This window comes from Chelmon rostratus, chromosome 16 (assembly GCF_017976325.1).
Source record: "Chelmon rostratus isolate fCheRos1 chromosome 16, fCheRos1.pri, whole genome shotgun sequence".
Classification (NCBI taxonomy): Eukaryota; Metazoa; Chordata; class Actinopteri; order Chaetodontiformes; family Chaetodontidae; genus Chelmon; species Chelmon rostratus.
The window spans coordinates 2,099,156-2,116,097 of NC_055673.1; the positions used below are offsets into that span (position 1 = coordinate 2,099,156).

At 45.9% G+C, this 16,942-nt stretch overlaps 1 protein-coding gene across 5 annotated transcripts in view; it reads right to left on the reverse strand.

Annotated features, from left to right (window-relative positions):
• Nucleotides 1–1,190: 1,190 nt before the first annotated feature.
• The window catches only part of LOC121620150 (collagen alpha-1(XIV) chain), a 149,505-nt gene continuing 133,753 nt past the window's right edge, over nucleotides 1,191–16,942 (reverse strand). For 3 of the 5 annotated variants that reach the window (XM_041956114.1, XM_041956112.1, XM_041956110.1), the window contains 11 exons: nucleotides 15,422–15,517; nucleotides 15,081–15,134; nucleotides 14,287–14,340; nucleotides 12,616–12,669; nucleotides 12,377–12,448; nucleotides 9,353–9,388; nucleotides 8,369–8,435; nucleotides 7,955–8,143; nucleotides 7,510–7,587; nucleotides 7,257–7,412; nucleotides 1,191–3,358 (listed from right to left, as the gene is read on the reverse strand). In XM_041956114.1, coding sequence (XP_041812048.1) covers nucleotides 3,081–3,358; nucleotides 7,257–7,412; nucleotides 7,510–7,587; nucleotides 7,955–8,143; nucleotides 8,369–8,435; nucleotides 9,353–9,388; nucleotides 12,377–12,448; nucleotides 12,616–12,669; nucleotides 14,287–14,340; nucleotides 15,081–15,134; nucleotides 15,422–15,517 — 1,134 coding nt within the window. In that variant the 3' untranslated portion in view covers nucleotides 1,191–3,080. Of the gene's footprint in view, nucleotides 4,780–7,256; nucleotides 7,413–7,509; nucleotides 7,588–7,954; nucleotides 8,144–8,368; nucleotides 8,436–9,352; nucleotides 9,389–12,376; nucleotides 12,449–12,615; nucleotides 12,670–14,286; nucleotides 14,341–15,080; nucleotides 15,135–15,421; nucleotides 15,518–16,942 lie in introns of all 5 variants that reach the window. The other 2 variants (XM_041956111.1, XM_041956113.1) reach the window with 2 other exon arrangements.

Here is a 16,942-nt window from a genome sequence, read left to right on the forward strand (position 1 = left end):
CAGAGGAGGAGAAGAGGAGGAGAAGAGGAGTCAGCGACGGAGCTGCAGGGAGTTTTGTTTCACGGGGGGGGGGGGGGGGGATTAAACTGAGGAGGAATCTTCTTTTAACTCTTAAACAGCGTCCTCAGTGGACGAATGAATTAATAATCATTTATTAGTCCTAAAAGGAGATTTGCCGGAGCTCCTCTCTCAGCTCTTCTCCTCCTTCCTCTGATTAGATCTTCCTCCTCCATCATCTCATTTTAACCTCTTCATCCTTCACATTTCAATAAAAACACACAGAAATGACACATAAATCAAACTCAACATCTTATTTTCCTCCATCAACCAGTGAAGCTGCATTTACATCCAGCGTGTCCAGAAGAGATTCCTTCAACATGTTCAGTGTAAACTCAATCTCATATTAATGAACTGGAGAAGCCCCAAAGCATGATGGGAAATGTAGTCATAGTCATTGCCCTGTTTCAGGATATATTAAAGATCAGGTATAAGCTGCTCGACTCCACTTCATCATGTTTTCTTCAATCACGACGATGAGGAGGATGACTCACATTAGCTGTTTGTGGGCTGAAGGATTAAAAGAGAAATCCTTCCGTATAAAAAAGAAAAAGACCGGTGTTGGAGTCACTATAAATTCAAAATATCATCGACAGCACAAACATTAAATCAGACTTTAGTAAACATCGGCAGCTCATTCATGTTTTCTCTCTATTTATTTATTTATTTTTTTTGCTCACTAGTGGAGCAAAAGCATCATTTTAAGCCAGAAACTCTTGAGTAGAGTCATAAAATCCAGGGTTTCGTCTGATCCCCTGAACACAACATCACCTGAGACCACTGACAGCGATGCTGAGCTGAAGGAAACTGCTGATGAACCAACAATTAACGTTTATTCTTTTGATACTCGGCTGTGTGTACGTATGCACGAGTGCATTCAAAACCCTCCGTGAGTAAAAAGTATCATCAGCAAAAAGTATTTAAAGTGTTGATGCGGCAGTAAAATGTTGCTGTCAGTGTTTCTCATCATATCTGATGTTTGTGGATTAATATTCCTGCTGCATTTTACTGCTGTAGATGTTTCAGGTTGAGCTACTTTATATCCTGTTGGCTGGTTTAATCTGCAGCGATGCATCATATTCTATAAGAGCACGAAAAACATCACAAACATTCAACACATCTGGACGACAGCGACGGTTGTACTTCAGTTTTATTGTTCTGAGAAAATCAATTCCAAGTAAAAAATAAATTACTTCCTTGGTTTTATTTTTCAAACGTATCTGGGTCAGAGGTGCAGAGGAAGTCTCAAACACTGTGGCCTGTTTTTACCGTTTTCTCCTCGTGGACCTGAAGGCCTCAGAAACACTGAACTGAAAAAGGTTACAAGATAATCGGGAAAGTTTAACGTGTGCGTGCTTGAAGTTTAGCTAAACACTTGGCACACTCGATTTCCAATTACTGAACTTCCCTTTACATGACTGATCTGATTTAAGACATTTCAACTTCAGATGGACAAGATGCACAAAATGAACGGAGACACAAAAAGAGGTTCGTCCTGGAACAGATGGCGACCAGTTGAGCTTAGCTTCATGATAAGTGTTGCAGATGGAGGCAGATCAAACCAAACACGAGAGAAAAAACAGCTGTCAGCCTGAAAAACAACATTCATTTTTTAAACTGCAGCTCGTCCCTCGACAGCTTCTGTCCGTCACCACAAGATCCAGAACCACGACCAAACCAGAAGACATGTGCTCATATAATACCTGTCTTACATTAGCTGCTATAATTATCATTTCTTTTTATCAACCTTCTCAAATACAGAGCAACATCAGTTTGAGCTTAATACTGTTACAATAACTGCATGTGACGATCATCTTTTATCTAACAGTAAAATGTGTCTATGGCTCTATGAGGTTAAACTAAATGATACATCACACGGTAAATGAACAAAAACATGCAAAACTTTACATAAATTACTGTTTGTCTGGACACGACCTGGTTGCAGAGTTTGGGAGCCTTTAAAACAAACGAGCGGAGGTGATAGAGGCACGTTAAAATCTGAACGAGTCAGCGGTTTCTGCAGAGCGGGCGCACACACTTTACTTCCTGTGCCCGGCCGAGAGGACGCGGCCGTTTAATGTGAGGCAACCGTTGGGCTAGGACGCTAACGTTACCTGTTAGCACCGGAGGTGAAGTGTGTGAATGACAGGACGTGTAAAACAGGCGCTAAAGCGTGAGATATGCAAACATTTGAGTGATTGACGGTAACGAGCGGTAAAGAGAAGAAAACGGAGCCGTAACTGTGAGATTGTGGTTGTTTTTCTCAGATTATTTAACTAATGAAGTCTCATCGTTCGATGCAGACTTGCTGCTGTTCACACCGCTGATCCCACAGCTGGTTTCTGATCGTCGCGTGAACAGCCCCGCTGTGGATTCACACCTCAGGGCCGAGCCGATCACACGCTGTTAACCGACGCCGCTCGATGTTTTCGCGCATCACGATGTTCGCTGAGACCTCTGCAGTCATAAATCTGAAGGCTAAAGTGAAGAAGACGAAGAGGGGCTGCGTTGCTCGGCAGTTTGCTGTAACCTGCAGGTGTCTCTGCGGATAAATGCTTTGCTGCACGGCTTGTTTTCTAGCGAGACAGTTAGGAGGCACTTAACCAACCAGGTAAATAACAAACAGCGAAACGGGACCGGCGACGTTTCTCTGCTCGATCTGATGACAAAACATTAGAGAAACTTGAATTTGATGAGAGAAACGGTTAAGCTGTGAACGGAGAGACGTCACGGGACTGAAAGCAAGCTGTGAAATACGACCTCCAGCTGCGAGCGTCCATTTTTAATCAATTGTCTCTTCTGAGACAAACGCAACAAAAACTGATCGATCGACACGAACCTCCGTAAATTAATTCAATAGCATAGATGAGTTAAAGTAGTCCCGACCCCATTCCCCCAACCCGCCCCCTCTACGATGTCCATAAGAAATCCTCTACATCAGGCACTTGTTGATTAGTCTGTAACGGCTCCACGCCGCCCAATCAGAAACAGCGAGCGGCCCTCCGTCCTCCAATCGTTTCCTCTCATTTAATTAGTTCTGACAGCGTCTTCGCTCCTCTCTTTAGTCTCCTCTTCGGCCCGACCGTCTCCTCCTCTCCCTTCAGGCTCCGGGCGCCGCGGTGGGAACTCAAGTCATCCAGGCCGAACGCGGGGTCGTCAGGGGCCACGGGCCGCGGGGCCGGGTAGTTTGGCTGGTAGTAGCGGTACGGATCGTCCTCTTCCACCTCGCCATAGTTCTGGAAGACGTTGGGTGGCAGTTGGACTGCGGGGACAGCGGCGGCGTCAATGACATCCTCACCCTCTGCGTTGCCAACCAACCAGGCAGCGAGCCAAGCCAGCGCGCCGGTCACATAGGCAGACAGTCAGTGAGAGCCCAAAACAAAGATGGCCGACCCCACCACCACAGGAAGCAAGGGTTTTGGATTGGTTTGTTGGGTTTTGATTGGGTTAGCGAGACAGGAAGAGGGGGCGGGAGAAGAAGGAAGGAGCAAGAGACACAGAGGAACAAGGGTTACCAAGGTTACCAAGGGTTGCCGTGGGTTACCAAGGGTTACTGAATCAGGGTTACCAAGATTACGGATTGAAGGCAGAGTTAGAGGGGAGGATAAATTTAGGATTAATGACCACAAATGCAAAGTTAAAATAAGCAAAGTTTGAGTTTTATTAGAGAAACTTTGTGCAAAACTGTCTAAGATTAACCAGGAGATTCGTTTCTATTCATTCACATTCAAACTGTCACCATTTGAGCCGTTTGAGGGTTTCGAGTGGTATTTTCTACAAACTTAATGTTAAAACAACGTGCAAATTTTCTGCTCAGAGGTTGTCGTGCAGCTTTAACGGCCTCAGAGGAGTTTTCTGGTGTTACAGGATTTTATGTTAAGTCAGTGAAGCCTGTGGTTTAAAAAAGAGGCACCGGATGATCGTAGTCTAGAAAGAAAAGTCAGGAGAGGACGAACGAGTCAGTGAGAGTTCATGAAACGTCTGCACTCGGTCCTGTTCATCCAACGAAAAGGTAAGTCTGATGATAGACCACATTTTTCCCATGAAAAGACCAAAACCGAAAGAGTTCAGCGTGAATCGCAGCCTGAGAGATCACAAACACACAAATTCATCCGCCGCTGAAAATAGTCCCCAACAAATGCTCTATTTCCTCCTGTTTGTGTGATAGAAAGTACAGCGAGCAGCTGTTTGAGGAAACTCCTGAAGCTTTTAAACTGTGTTTGAAAGGTTTATGTCTTCAGTGGGAAGACTTGGACACTTTGTTGGTTTTGGTCTTTTCATGGGATTTCCTCTCAATCAGGAAAATATGGAATAACGGCAGCCTTACCCTTTCAGATGTTCATTAAAAAATATATTAAGAACTATAAAGCTTTATTGTGAAAGAGATGACTGGAGGACAGCACGACTGTTCAAGGTCTGAGAAAAGCCTAAAAAAGTAAAGCTACGTGATTGGTTTGATCCACTATAAAGAAAAACAGGAAGTCTGTTCGTCCGCTTCGTTTTGGTGAAAATCCAGTTTAGACTCTGACATTCCTGTTTCTGTGCATCACTTTCCAGCGATGTTATGCTACATCAGGTGACGGTAACGCGAGCCAGGCTTGAAGCTGGTCAGCTGATGCAGGGACACCACGTCCAGCACCTACAGCACTGCAGCCTCTGCAGCAGCTAAAGCTATGAATCCCGAGCGTGTGGCCGAGGCTCAGTAGTCACTGAAATACTGCGCTGAGAGTCAGGAAGAGGAAAAGATGCACAGGCGAGGCGAGGACAGACAGACAGACAGGCAGAGAAGGAGACACAAACACAGAGACAGAGACAGAGGAGTGATTACGACATGCAGACGTTACTCACATGACGACCCTGCAGGCCGCACCTTTCAGGCTGCTGTGTGACCTTTGACCTCAGCACACGTCAGGGGTTAACATGCGTTAAAGGGGTGAGGATGGCTCATGCAGGGCTTTCTCCAGGAACACCAGCGACACAATGAACTAGATCAAAAGCCGCTAACTATAACGTGCCTTTTTTCCTGTGACGGGCAGGAAACAGTTGAGCTGTTTGGACGCCGGAGATCAAATTAACGCGCAGCAGAAACAAAAACTGCCAGCTCGGACTCATCACCTGCAGCTTTTATGTGAATTGTGAAACAAGTGATTTGTTGCACTTTCGCTGAGTTCTTGTGTATTTAAAGGATAACTTTTGTTTTTTACAACCTGGACCTTATTTGTAGCATTAAATACGACCATTTACTCACCCAGACAACTTTGGTGGCATTTGGAGTCGTTTTGAAGAAATTAGCCCCAGAGGAGCGGCGCGTATATCCGTATAATGCGAGTACTCGGGGCATCCATGCGCAGCCTCTATATAACGCATAATCTGCAGAAACTCGTTCATATTCCAATATTTAGTTCTGATATGCTGGTGCTATTCCCCTCTGAGCCGGCGGTCGGCTAGTTTAGCTGTAGTTTGGCACAGCTATGGTTCATTGTTGCGTATTCGTAGCCGACCGCCGCAGAGTCAGCCGTGTTGTGGCTGGCTGCTCGCAGCGCCCGAAGTTCGGTAATGACATCATCCACGTCAGAGGTAGTTGTCTAGAGATGCCGGATGTTGATAACATGCCACCACGGGCTCAGAGGGGAATAGCACCAGCATATCAGAACAAAATATTGGAATATGAACGAGTTTCTGCAGATTATGCGTTATATAGAGGCTGCGCATGGATGCCCCGAGTACTCGCATTATACGGATATACGCGCCGCTCCTCTGGGGCTAATTTCTTCAAAACGACTCCAAATGCCACCAAAGTTGTCTGGGTGTCTAAATGGTCGTATTTAATGCTACAAATAAGGTCCAGGTTGTGAAAAACGAAAGTTATCCTTTAACAGTCGGAGAAAACCCTGCATGCAGCGTCTTCCTGGCGATCGACTGAACCCACGCTCACAACACTGAGTGATTCAACAGAAGTCATAAAATGCTGAGATGCAGAATTCACTTCACAGTCATTTGTTTTTATTCTTGGAGGATGTGTGCAGCGAGATCCTGCAGGAGGACAATTCAACTTAAAGGGCTGATTCACCCAAATCATAATGAACGGGTTTCCTCACCGCTGGTTTCGTGTCACTAAGATGATTTGTGATGTAAGTAAATACATCAGAAATGACACTTAAAGACCCAGTGGCATGAAAACCACACATCTCTCAGGTGTTCACTGATTTAACTTAATCATGAAGCTGCACTTGACATCTAGCTTGTGGGCTGTAGCAGCTAGCGCAGCGACATGTCGTGTTGGTGTGTGTGGATGGCAGCCGGAACATCTCCGCTGTGAGAGTGTGTTTCGGGGGGTGAGGCGAGGACTTCGCCAACACACAGTCAGCAGCGTCAAGCTTTGAGACGCAAGAAAGCGTATTTAGCAAGATGTTGAAATATTCCTTTACAGCATGAAGGAAGCTTCGCTGTCTGCTCACTGGGTCTGTCCAGAAATATTTGCCCCTGATCTTTTTAATGATTTGGGTGAACTGGCCCTTTAATGTGGTGACTTTCAGGCGCACACCTTGTTGTTTGGATGTTTGCATTCACCTTCCACCAAAAACAAGCTCAAACTATCACATGATGTTTGAAATCGTACAAAATTTCAAAATCACATCACACGAGTCTGAACGTCTTGTTCCAGAGACGCGAGCTGCACACACACAGACTGAAGCAGAACTCTGCATCCCAGCAGCGACTGTATTTCAAGGTGCTTCACCTTCAAATACACCTGAGCGCCCGACGATGACTTCACTGACATGCAGCCTGTTCAACTCAGCGGCAGCTTTTCAACACGAAAAGGAACCAGATGAATTAAACATCATTTCGTGACCTTCAATCCAAAAGACGCACTCAGCGGTGAAAAGCTCTCATGCTCAGTCAGACAGTTCACAGCGGCCACGTATTCAGATGTGTCATAATTCAATACATGAGCAGAAAGATGGAGATAAATGGATCTCTATATATGAAAAGTTTAAAGTCTGTTGGTTGGTCTGTGGTGTCTCTCTGTGTTCGAACAGCTAGTTCAGCAGAGCCGCTGACGATAAGATGAATTAAACACCGTCGGTCACTGCGCACTGATCCGTCACTGTCAAACACTTATTGATATATAATACTGATGACTAATCAATTGTTCATAGTGTTTTAACCTCCTGCCGTATTTAAGAGCCCCGACGTACCTCCAACATTGTAGCCCACACAGGCGTTCTGGTCACAGTAGCCCGGAGGCCCGGCGGAGCCCACGGGTCCAGGGACCCCGGGCCGACCAGGGGCGCCAGGATTTCCAGGTCGCCCTGAGGGACCCTGGCTGCCAGGTCTTCCCTGCCCTTGAGCACCTGGGGGGAGGAATTTGTAAAAAGGAATGAAACAGCAAGAGGAGATTGTAAACTCCTTGTTGCATGGCGTGACACGGCTTAGCATGGTTTCATTTACCAGGGGGTCCTGAAGGTCCTCTGGGGCCTTGGACTCCAACACCTTGAGATCCTTTCTCACCCTTTTCACCTGGTTGACCTGAACACACACACACACACACACACACACACACACACACACACACACACAAACAGCAGTGTTGTCATATGTCTTTTTGTCCCACTTCCTGTTTTAACTCCTTGAAGCAGGAAGTTTCTCCTGGTCTGCTGGTGGGACACCTGATCTGACCCGACCTGAGGTCCACATGAGTCTTTGAATTTGAACCTTTTTGTGCGTTAAAGCTCAGAGCGCCTTCCTGCTGCAGGCACACACCTCGAACATCAACATGTGAAACCTGCTGACTCTCCTGACAGGTGGAGGATCACAGGTGGTGTAGCTGTGATCCTCCACCTGTCAGGAGAGTCAGCCGTGGTGGGAATCAGCCTGTGTGTCTCCTGTTCTTCACCTCTTTCTCCTGGCTGCCCGTTCTGTCCGTTCTGGCCTGGGAAGCCGGGTCTTCCCGGGGGTCCCTGTTCTCCCTGAGACCCTGGAGGTCCTTGTCTGCCAGGCTCTCCCGGGGGTCCTGGCACAGTGCGGACGGAGATCGGTGGACTGGGTGCGTGGTTCAGGATGGAGTTGTAGCGTGCCATGTGGCCTGAAAACAGGGAAAGGGATGAACTGAACCGGAGGAGTTTCACAGTCTTAAGAGGTCTCAAAGCTACAGACAGCCCAGGTGATCATGGATCATGGATCAGGACCATCATGGAGGAGAGACATGAACCGTCATCCTTCAGCCTCGAACACTAAACCTCGGCCCTAAAGCCACGTTAGCCCTCAAACAGGCTAACGTGAGAAATGAACAGGAAGTGTTTGTACTCACTCTGAATCAGCTGCTCACACACCTGCCGGGCGATGGCCTGAACCGATGCTGTCGACTGGAGGTCGCCCTGCAGACACACTGCACGGTTAATGTTTGATTCCTGTCCATGGCTCACCTGATGACCAGATCTACAACCGATCGCTTTATTTAACCGACAGCAGACATTTAGACAGGAAGTGAGTCAATTCATGACAAAACAGAGACCGAATGTTTCTTAAAGCGTTGCTTTTATGCATCATCGTGAGTCCTCCTGCACACGGCTGATGATGTCCATCACATACACACGGTTTGTCTGCAGATTTACATAAAAAAAACTCACCTGTCCCACACACAAACACACGTCTTTGACCCACAGGTGGGCTGTCGCTACCACAGCTAACTGCTGCTGTGAGTTTTCCCCTCAAACAAAAGAATAAAAGAGCCATTTGCCTCCAGCTGCGGTGGTTAAATGAGCATTTACTGAAACCTTCAGGTCATTTAAATTCAGCCGCGGCAGGAAGACGCTGGAATATTTCATCTCTCTGATTAACCGCACTCTTTTTATTGCTTCTCTTCTGATTATCGGCTGCACAAGCTCAAAATATTAATGACCCTTTTATTTGCCTCCATGAATGAAGTTTCACAGCTTCACAGCTCAGCAGCTGAGACACATACAGGCCTTACAACACATAACGAAGGGTGTGTGAGTGTGTGTGTTATTTTCTCCAAAATGACCCCGATTTAAGTCTAAACCTACTCATACAGTAAATGAATAATAACGGATGGACCCTCTCAGTCGGACTCAGCTCGACTGAGTCTGTAGCTGTTTGCAGGATGATGCAATGTTTGCATTCTTTGAAAATCTCACTTGCTTGTTTAATCCGAACAAACCTTTAACAGACGATGTAAAACATTCAGCGTTCAGTCAGCTCACAGGTCTGCAGGCAGCGAAACGTTGTCAGTCACGTTCTGTTAACAAGGAGTCACAACATGCTGGACACTTACCCGTTCACCTTTGTCCCCTTTGGTTCCAGGAGGACCCTGCAACACAGAAGACACACAGTGTTCAGACTTCATGCTCCTCAGGCTGAAAGAACGATGACGACAAGGATTCTCCAAAATATCCAGATCTGGAATATTTTGTTTCTCCTTTTTCTGGACCCACTTGGGCTAGTTTGGGGTAGTTTGGGGGTACTTTGTGAGCTCTGTGATGAGGGACCTGTGGCTTTGACTGCAGCTGTCAATCACACATTGTCATGTCTCGTTAATGTGTTTTGTTCACGAGCGTCATGTCTTGTCTTGCACTTCCTGTTTTATTGTGAAACCTAACTCTCCTCTCGTTTCAGGCCCCTTGACTTCCCGGTGTGTTTCCCCGCCTGTCTGACTGTCTACCCCGCCCTAATCATCTCCACCTGTTCATTCTTACCTCATGTATATATAGTCCGCGTCTCCCTTTGTCCTGTGCCAGATTGTCTCTTGTCCTGTACTTGCCTTGATATCTAGCGTTCTATGATCCTTGTCTCCTGTTCCCTGTAAGTCTTGTGATTAGTCTAGCTTAGTATTTTGGTTTGCTACTTTGTTATCTAGTTTTTGTGACTAGTCCAGCCTTGAATCTTTTGTTTGCTTCTTTTTTACCTAGCTATTTTTGATCCGTTGATTGTTTTTGTTCCTCACCAAATTAAGATAATCCTTAGCGTTTTCTGTTGAACTTTGTCACATTACCCAGTCTGCATTTTGGTCATTTATCCTGAGCGTTTTGTGTTAATAAATTTCCTTTATTTTGAAACCTCGCTGAGTTGTCTGTGGTCTGCATTTTGAGTCCTGAAAACCTCGTGCCTCCGGGCTTGTCACACATGTGCTGAATCACTGTGCAGTGTCCAGGTTGGACATGCTGCTTGACATTTGACAAGCTTTTACGCTTCAGTCATGTAAAAATAAAGAAAAACACGCAGGCTTCACGCCAGTCGAAGTCCACAGCGCTGCTGCTGGAATAAAACCACGACGACCTTCAGCTGAGGGGACTGCAGCCTTCTGGAAAAACACATGCGGAGCGCTGACGAAGGCTGGATTCAACGCCACTGAATTCAACCTTCAGCGGAGACGATGAGAAATGTTTTGTCTTCATCAGACAGAATGCAAGCTCATAAAACAGAACAGATGGTTAAAAAAAAAAACTGTCACAAATTGCAGCTTTTATCTTGACAAACCTCTCTGTAACGCCGCATTTCAGCCATTAGAAAAACAATCTTTATGCAAACGGCGTCATTACCAAAAAGCGAACTGCATTTTCCTCCAGTAGGTTCACATTAAGGACTGCAACTGACAATAGCGTGGTAATTAGTTAAGCAGGGCTCTTTGCAGTCCGCCCACGTCTCTGTAATTACATGCTTGACAACAGTTTTTCACAGCGATGCAAAGTAATTTGTCAGCAGTTTGTTTCACCTCCCACAGAATCTCATTTCTTCTCTGGCGGCGCAGTCCAAATGTGATTTACTGTCTGTGAACATTTCATTTAATCAGCGATAAATGCCAAAGCGCAGAGTGGTCACATGTTTAAATACACTGTTATCCACCATCAACACACACACACACACACACACACACACATTCACTGTCCAGCTCTACGTCTACAATAAACACGTCATGTTTAATTTACAACAACAGAAAGATCAAGTTGGAAATTCATGACCTATATTAATATGATCTGAAAGTTTCCGTTGTCTTATATGAATATTATGAATATATGTATTAACCTGACGTCACCGTGGTGGAATGTAACTGAGTACATTTACTCAAGTACTGCACTTAAGTACAAATCTGAGGTGCTTGTACTTTACTCTGCACTTTTTCCTCCACTGCATCTGTCTGACAGCTGTAGTTACTTTTCAGATTACAATTTCTAATACCCTTCCTGTCTAGTGAAAAGCTCGTATCTCCAGATGTGTTGATGTTGACTGTTTCTGATAAACTGAAGGATGAAGTTTTCCTTCATGTCTTCTTCAGCTGAATAAACTGTTAAAAAGCCTCTTGGATCAGCTGAAAATGCATCGTCACACAGCTGAAAACAGGCTGTTTTTCTGAGATACGAGGTTCTCACAGGACAGTCAGGCTACAACATATGAAGATCTTATAGAATATGATGCATCGTTGTAGATTAAACCAGCCAACAGTATATAAAGTCGTTCAAATGAGCTCAACCTGAAACATCTCCAGCACATTAATGCAGCAGTCATGCTTTGCTTCACAGTAAAGCTAAAGGCTAAGAGGGCTTAGCTTGGCTTTGTTAAACGGCACATGTTTCTGTAGTTTTCTGCAAATGCTACAACACAGCGAGGGAGATTTAACCGGCAGCTGCTGCTCCGAGCCTGCAGACTCTTCATTTAGCAGTTTAGTGCACTGACTGTGAATCTTTAAATCTTTAAAGAGGCATGCCTGTGAATATTCTCATTCATCCAGGTCCTCACTGCACTGGACTGCATACACCAGGTTGTTCTTCTGAGTGTGAGGCGTCCGGTCTTTAGGGTGCACCAGCCTTTGTCTGAGAGTGTTCCCGGGTTTGAAATGTACCGGGATGTTGTGTTTGTTGAAAATTCGCCTGAGCTTCTCTGATACACCAGACACATATGGAATGACGATGTTATGTCGTCTGTCCCTCTTTTCTTCCTCTGTCACCCTGTTCTTTCTGGAAGCAGCTGAACTTTTCACAAAAGACCAGCTGGGATAACCACAGGTTTTGAGGGCCCCTCTCAGGTGTTTGTGTTCCTTGTCCCTTGCCTGTTGGCTGGTTGGAACATTATCAGCTCTGTGTTGTAGAGTTCTGATAACACCTAGTTTGTGTTCCAGTGGGTGATGTGAGTCAAAAAGGGAGGGAGTTTTTTTCCCCTCAAACTGGTCTCCTCAGGTGTCAACATGAAAACTGCTCTCTGCCTAAGTGTTGTGGAGATTTACACATTCCTGCAGCAGCTTTCGTCACAAAGGTGATGGGAACAGAAAACACAGACTGGGCTCTACAGTGTCATCCTGACTCACCGGTGGTCCCAGTTCTCCCTGCTTTCCTGGAGGGCCTGTGCTGCCTGGGGCCCCGGGGGCTCCTGGAGTCCCCTGAACAGACACAGACAGATATCAGAATCAATCGATGTCTCAATCGATCAATTGGCCGTGTAAGTTGACACATATGAGGAACGTCACTTGGATCAGTCACGGCTCCATTTCTCCTTCAACGAACACACACATCAGCTAAACAACGTCAAAATGTAATGATCACTTACGATTGTTCCCGAGTTACCCTGTCTGCCCGGCGGGCCGTCTTTGCCTGGCAGCCCCTGTGGAGGGAAGCAGATGCACATATTGAAACTCTGGTGTTTGAGTGCATGAAGAGAAAAATGCTCCATCACGATGCTTCTACAGCTTCTAATGTGTTTGATGCACACGTATTTGATTTGATCAACACATTTTGTTCAATGAAAACTAGAATTACGTGTAGGAGAGTAGCAGCAACTGTGGGGGTAAAATAAATGCTATGAATTTGGATATCTGCCCATAAAGAGTAGTGATCTGACAGCTGTGCTTGATCAATAAGCTGTGTGGGACATCAGGCTTGACTCAAGTGTAAACCTTTTAAATGCAGCAAAGACTTCACAAGGAATTAAAGTTCCAGTATGAAACAACACAACATGTGAGAACAACATGAACTCGTGCTTGTGTGATGGCATCCTCTGACCATTGTGGGGCGCTGCAGGTTAGCGGCTGTGATGTTTCTGGTGCTGTTAATAAAGTGTAAGAAATTGTGCGGCGAGCGTGAACAGATGCGTCTGTGATGTTTCTGTAGCACAGATCCTCCGTGTTTCCACCGTCTGCAGCTGTCGTAACCACAGAGCTCCAGTCCAGCGTTAGCATCCTCCGCTACCACATCTACAGGATGCACGCCTTTGGTTGTGGCCACGGCCCACATTTCCCATCATGCACTGGCCTACTGGACTGAGCAGTTTGTTCAGTTTGCTGTTTTATGTTCCAAAATGCAGATATTTCCAAAAACCAATGAAGCTGATGAGGTCAAACATTAGATACGGGCTGCTTGTTTAATCGAGTTTATGTCAGACAGGATGAGCAAACACTCACACTGTTTAAAACAGCATCCTGGCTTTTTTTGGAAGCAGCTGTAGTTAAAGTGGAGGAGGCCGTGGTGGGAGCACTGACAGGAGCAGAGGTGGTGGTGGGGTCTGTATAGCTCCTCTAATGGAATATATCCAGTTAAATGGCCTCTTCTCAGCAGATAAATGCCAACTTTGCCACCTCATGAGAAACACGCCTGAGGTTGATTATTCAGCTGAGCAACGGAGCAAGTTATTATCTGCTACTATCTCCTGTATGAACCTGACTTCATGTCCCTCTGCAGAGCGCTGACTGTGGACAGCAGCTGTCTGACTGAGGACAGATGCAGCCCTCTGTCCATCGGTCCTCCTCCCGAAGTCAAGGAGTCACTTCACCAGCCGGCTTCAGGCTGTCTAAGCTCAGCTACGGCAAGTTAAAGCAGCGCTCGTGAAGCGAGAGAGGAGATTTAACAGTCGTCGTAGGTTTTGGAGTTCTCATCATAGCAGCAGAAGTAATAATAGTAAAAGCAGAATTAGTCATAATGGTATTATTCACATTTTATTATTTACTCTTATTTTCTTCTTTCAGTGCTGCTCAGAGGTTCTTTGTGTCTTTCTGCTGGTTCAGAGTTTTGTTCGTTTGTAAAGAGGATTTTACAAAGAAAGGAGCTGTGGAGGGGTCCTCTGAACCATCTGACCGCACTGTGGTGGATCATTCCAAACCTCGTTCATCTGCGTCACCTGCGGCATCAGCCGTGTTTGTCTTAACAGCATCAGCATGTGCAGTGTTAGCAGCGGCTGCAGCGTTAGAGTGGAACCAGTACGGGTAATATTTCTGAGGCGACTCACTCTGGGTCCTGTAGGTCCTTCTCTGCCCTGAGCTCCAGCTCGGCCAGGAACTCCCTGAAACACCAAGAGAGCGGAGGTCACTGCAGGTCAACCTTCACAGACCGAGCCAGCGAGCGAGCAAGCGACACATGTCAAGAACCAAAAGGTGAAACTGGTGAAACTAAACAGAAGCTCAGATTGTAGTATGTGTGTGTGTACAGTATAAGAGTCATCACTGCTTTCTTTCTTTGTGTATTCAGTGTTTTTATTTGTATTTTTCACTACTAACACAGACATTATTCACATGCAGTCAGCACAGCACATATTTTCATGTAACTACCACGTCTCCGCTTCCTGTCAACTGTCCAGTAACAGCAAAAAACAGACAACGTGTGGCTGTTGTTGCACAAACTCTGCTGCGCTGTCACAAGCTCAGGGTCATTTCAACCACAGAAATCAGCCTTTTGCAAATGCCACCATTATTCAAAATCTGCCAACCATTTGCTTCCAAAAGGTCGTATTACTCCTGGTAATTTAGAGCAGGGCAGTAATTAATGGCGTGAGGCTCTTTTTACGGCACGCTGCCCAACATGTTCATTCATTTGTATCTCTGACAAACACACTGAAAAATGTAGTCCTGCAAAGGACTTCACACCCATCATCGACCCAAACAAGGTGAAAATCAAATAATCAGCTGACTGAGAACACAGTTTAATATGAACAAAATGTACAGTATTCACATGCACACTCAGACGTTGACCATGCAGAGCGAACGCCGCGGTACTGACATCAAATCAACACGTTGTGTTTTTTACCTGAGCTCCTTGCTGTCCGGCGTCACCTTTCTGTCCTCTCTCTCCTGGAGGACCCTGCAGAGACAAATGACTTTCTGTTCGGATGCATCTCAGTAATGTAACATGGAATATACTTGCTAAATTTCATGCACTTGCATGCGAATACGAAAAAAACGTGATGGTAGGTGTTATTTTCTGGAACACGTTCTTTAAGAGGAATGTGCTGAACGTGTCGGCATGTGAAGGAACGTTCGGTTTCTTTCTTTGGCAGATCAGAATTATTCCGTCAGTGATGTGGACTTGAGCTCTATCGTGAGACTGAGGAGTGGTGAGTAGAATCATTCAGTGTGTGTGGGTCTTACTGGGGGTCCTATGATGGTGCGTCCACTGGGTCCCTGTGGTCCTTGGGGTCCCTGAGGTCCGGGTACACCTGTGTCACCAACTGGACCAGTCGGGCCCTGGAGACAGATGCAGGGAGAGTTAAAGAGGGACAGATGTAAAGTGTCGTACAGCCGGATGGGGTCAGACCTCCAGGATAAAAGCTGACAGGTGCTTGTTAAACCCGTTACGCTGGGTTCAGACGTGTTTTTGTTTTAGATGGCCGCCTCGCAGCGCCAACATCATTCCTCTGTCACTTCTCCATGTTTACAGTTGAAGAGGACTCTCTGCTCCTATTGGACAATCGCAATTGAACATCGCAGAGCCCATCGTGGAATTTGTGTGTCTCACATGTGTCATATCAATGTTTGTACAACAGGCGTCAAAGTGATGTCGTTCAGATTAGCGGAACATGAGCTGAGCTTCTCAGACGGCGGTGTGACCCCACTGTTTGAGCCCGCTCCAACAAAACCGGGTGTTTTTAACGAGACGTCTGGACATTTTCCAGGTGAAAACCCGAGATTTTCAAGCCAAAACATGATCTTTTCCTCACTCTAAGCGGCTTTGTGCCTAAACCTCACCGCAGCTGAACCATGGCGCTGTCACAACACAGAACTGAAAACTGAAACAGGAGGAAACGGAAAGTTTAACATTAATAAACACTTCAACATGTCTGCGGTTTGCACAGGTGTTATTCTGGTGACTGGATTTAAACAAACACCTGCCGACAAATCACAATCTGTTCTACTGCAGGCTTGACTTCCTGTTTAAAACCAGCTCAGAGGCTCTTAATCCATTGACTGTTATTTCAAGTGTCTCAAATCCAAATAAAATCCAGATGTGATGTTACACGCTTCCCTTTACACACAACCACATGCATGCAGTTCCTGCATGGCTGCACAGAGAGGGGTGGTCCTTCTCCAGGCCACAGGGGGGCAGTAATACAGCTGAAGCTGTCTGATGAGCAGCAGACTGTGATAACTATGCTCATCACACCTTCTCTCTGACCTGCCTGGACATGTTTCAGAGTGAAGAAGACACCCACCAGTGTCCCACAGTGTTTAGGCTGGCTTCACTGTATGTTGGGGGGTTATAATTGCTGTATACTGTGAAATGTGGGGCTCGCTCAGTTGCAGACCGCTTCGTTTGGATTTAATTCTGCTTCGAACACTTCCTGGAAGCATCAACAGTCAGCTCTTCTGTTATGAGACACATCCAATTAGGTCAATATGCAGGAAGTGGTGTGTCATACTTGTAAATGAACAAATAAACCCGAGAATCAGGGTCAGTGTCATTAATGAACCAGTGGGACGACACAACAGGGGGCTGAGGTGAGCTACAACCAGTAACTTAATGCATTTTTAAAGCTGCACATCAAATTCTGCTGAAACAGGAACGATGAGTTCATTCATGAAAAGTAGTTCATCATCACGTTAATGATGCTACAGAATCATTTGTGACACACGAATATCATAAAAGTCGTTATTATCAAAGCTGTGACGTCA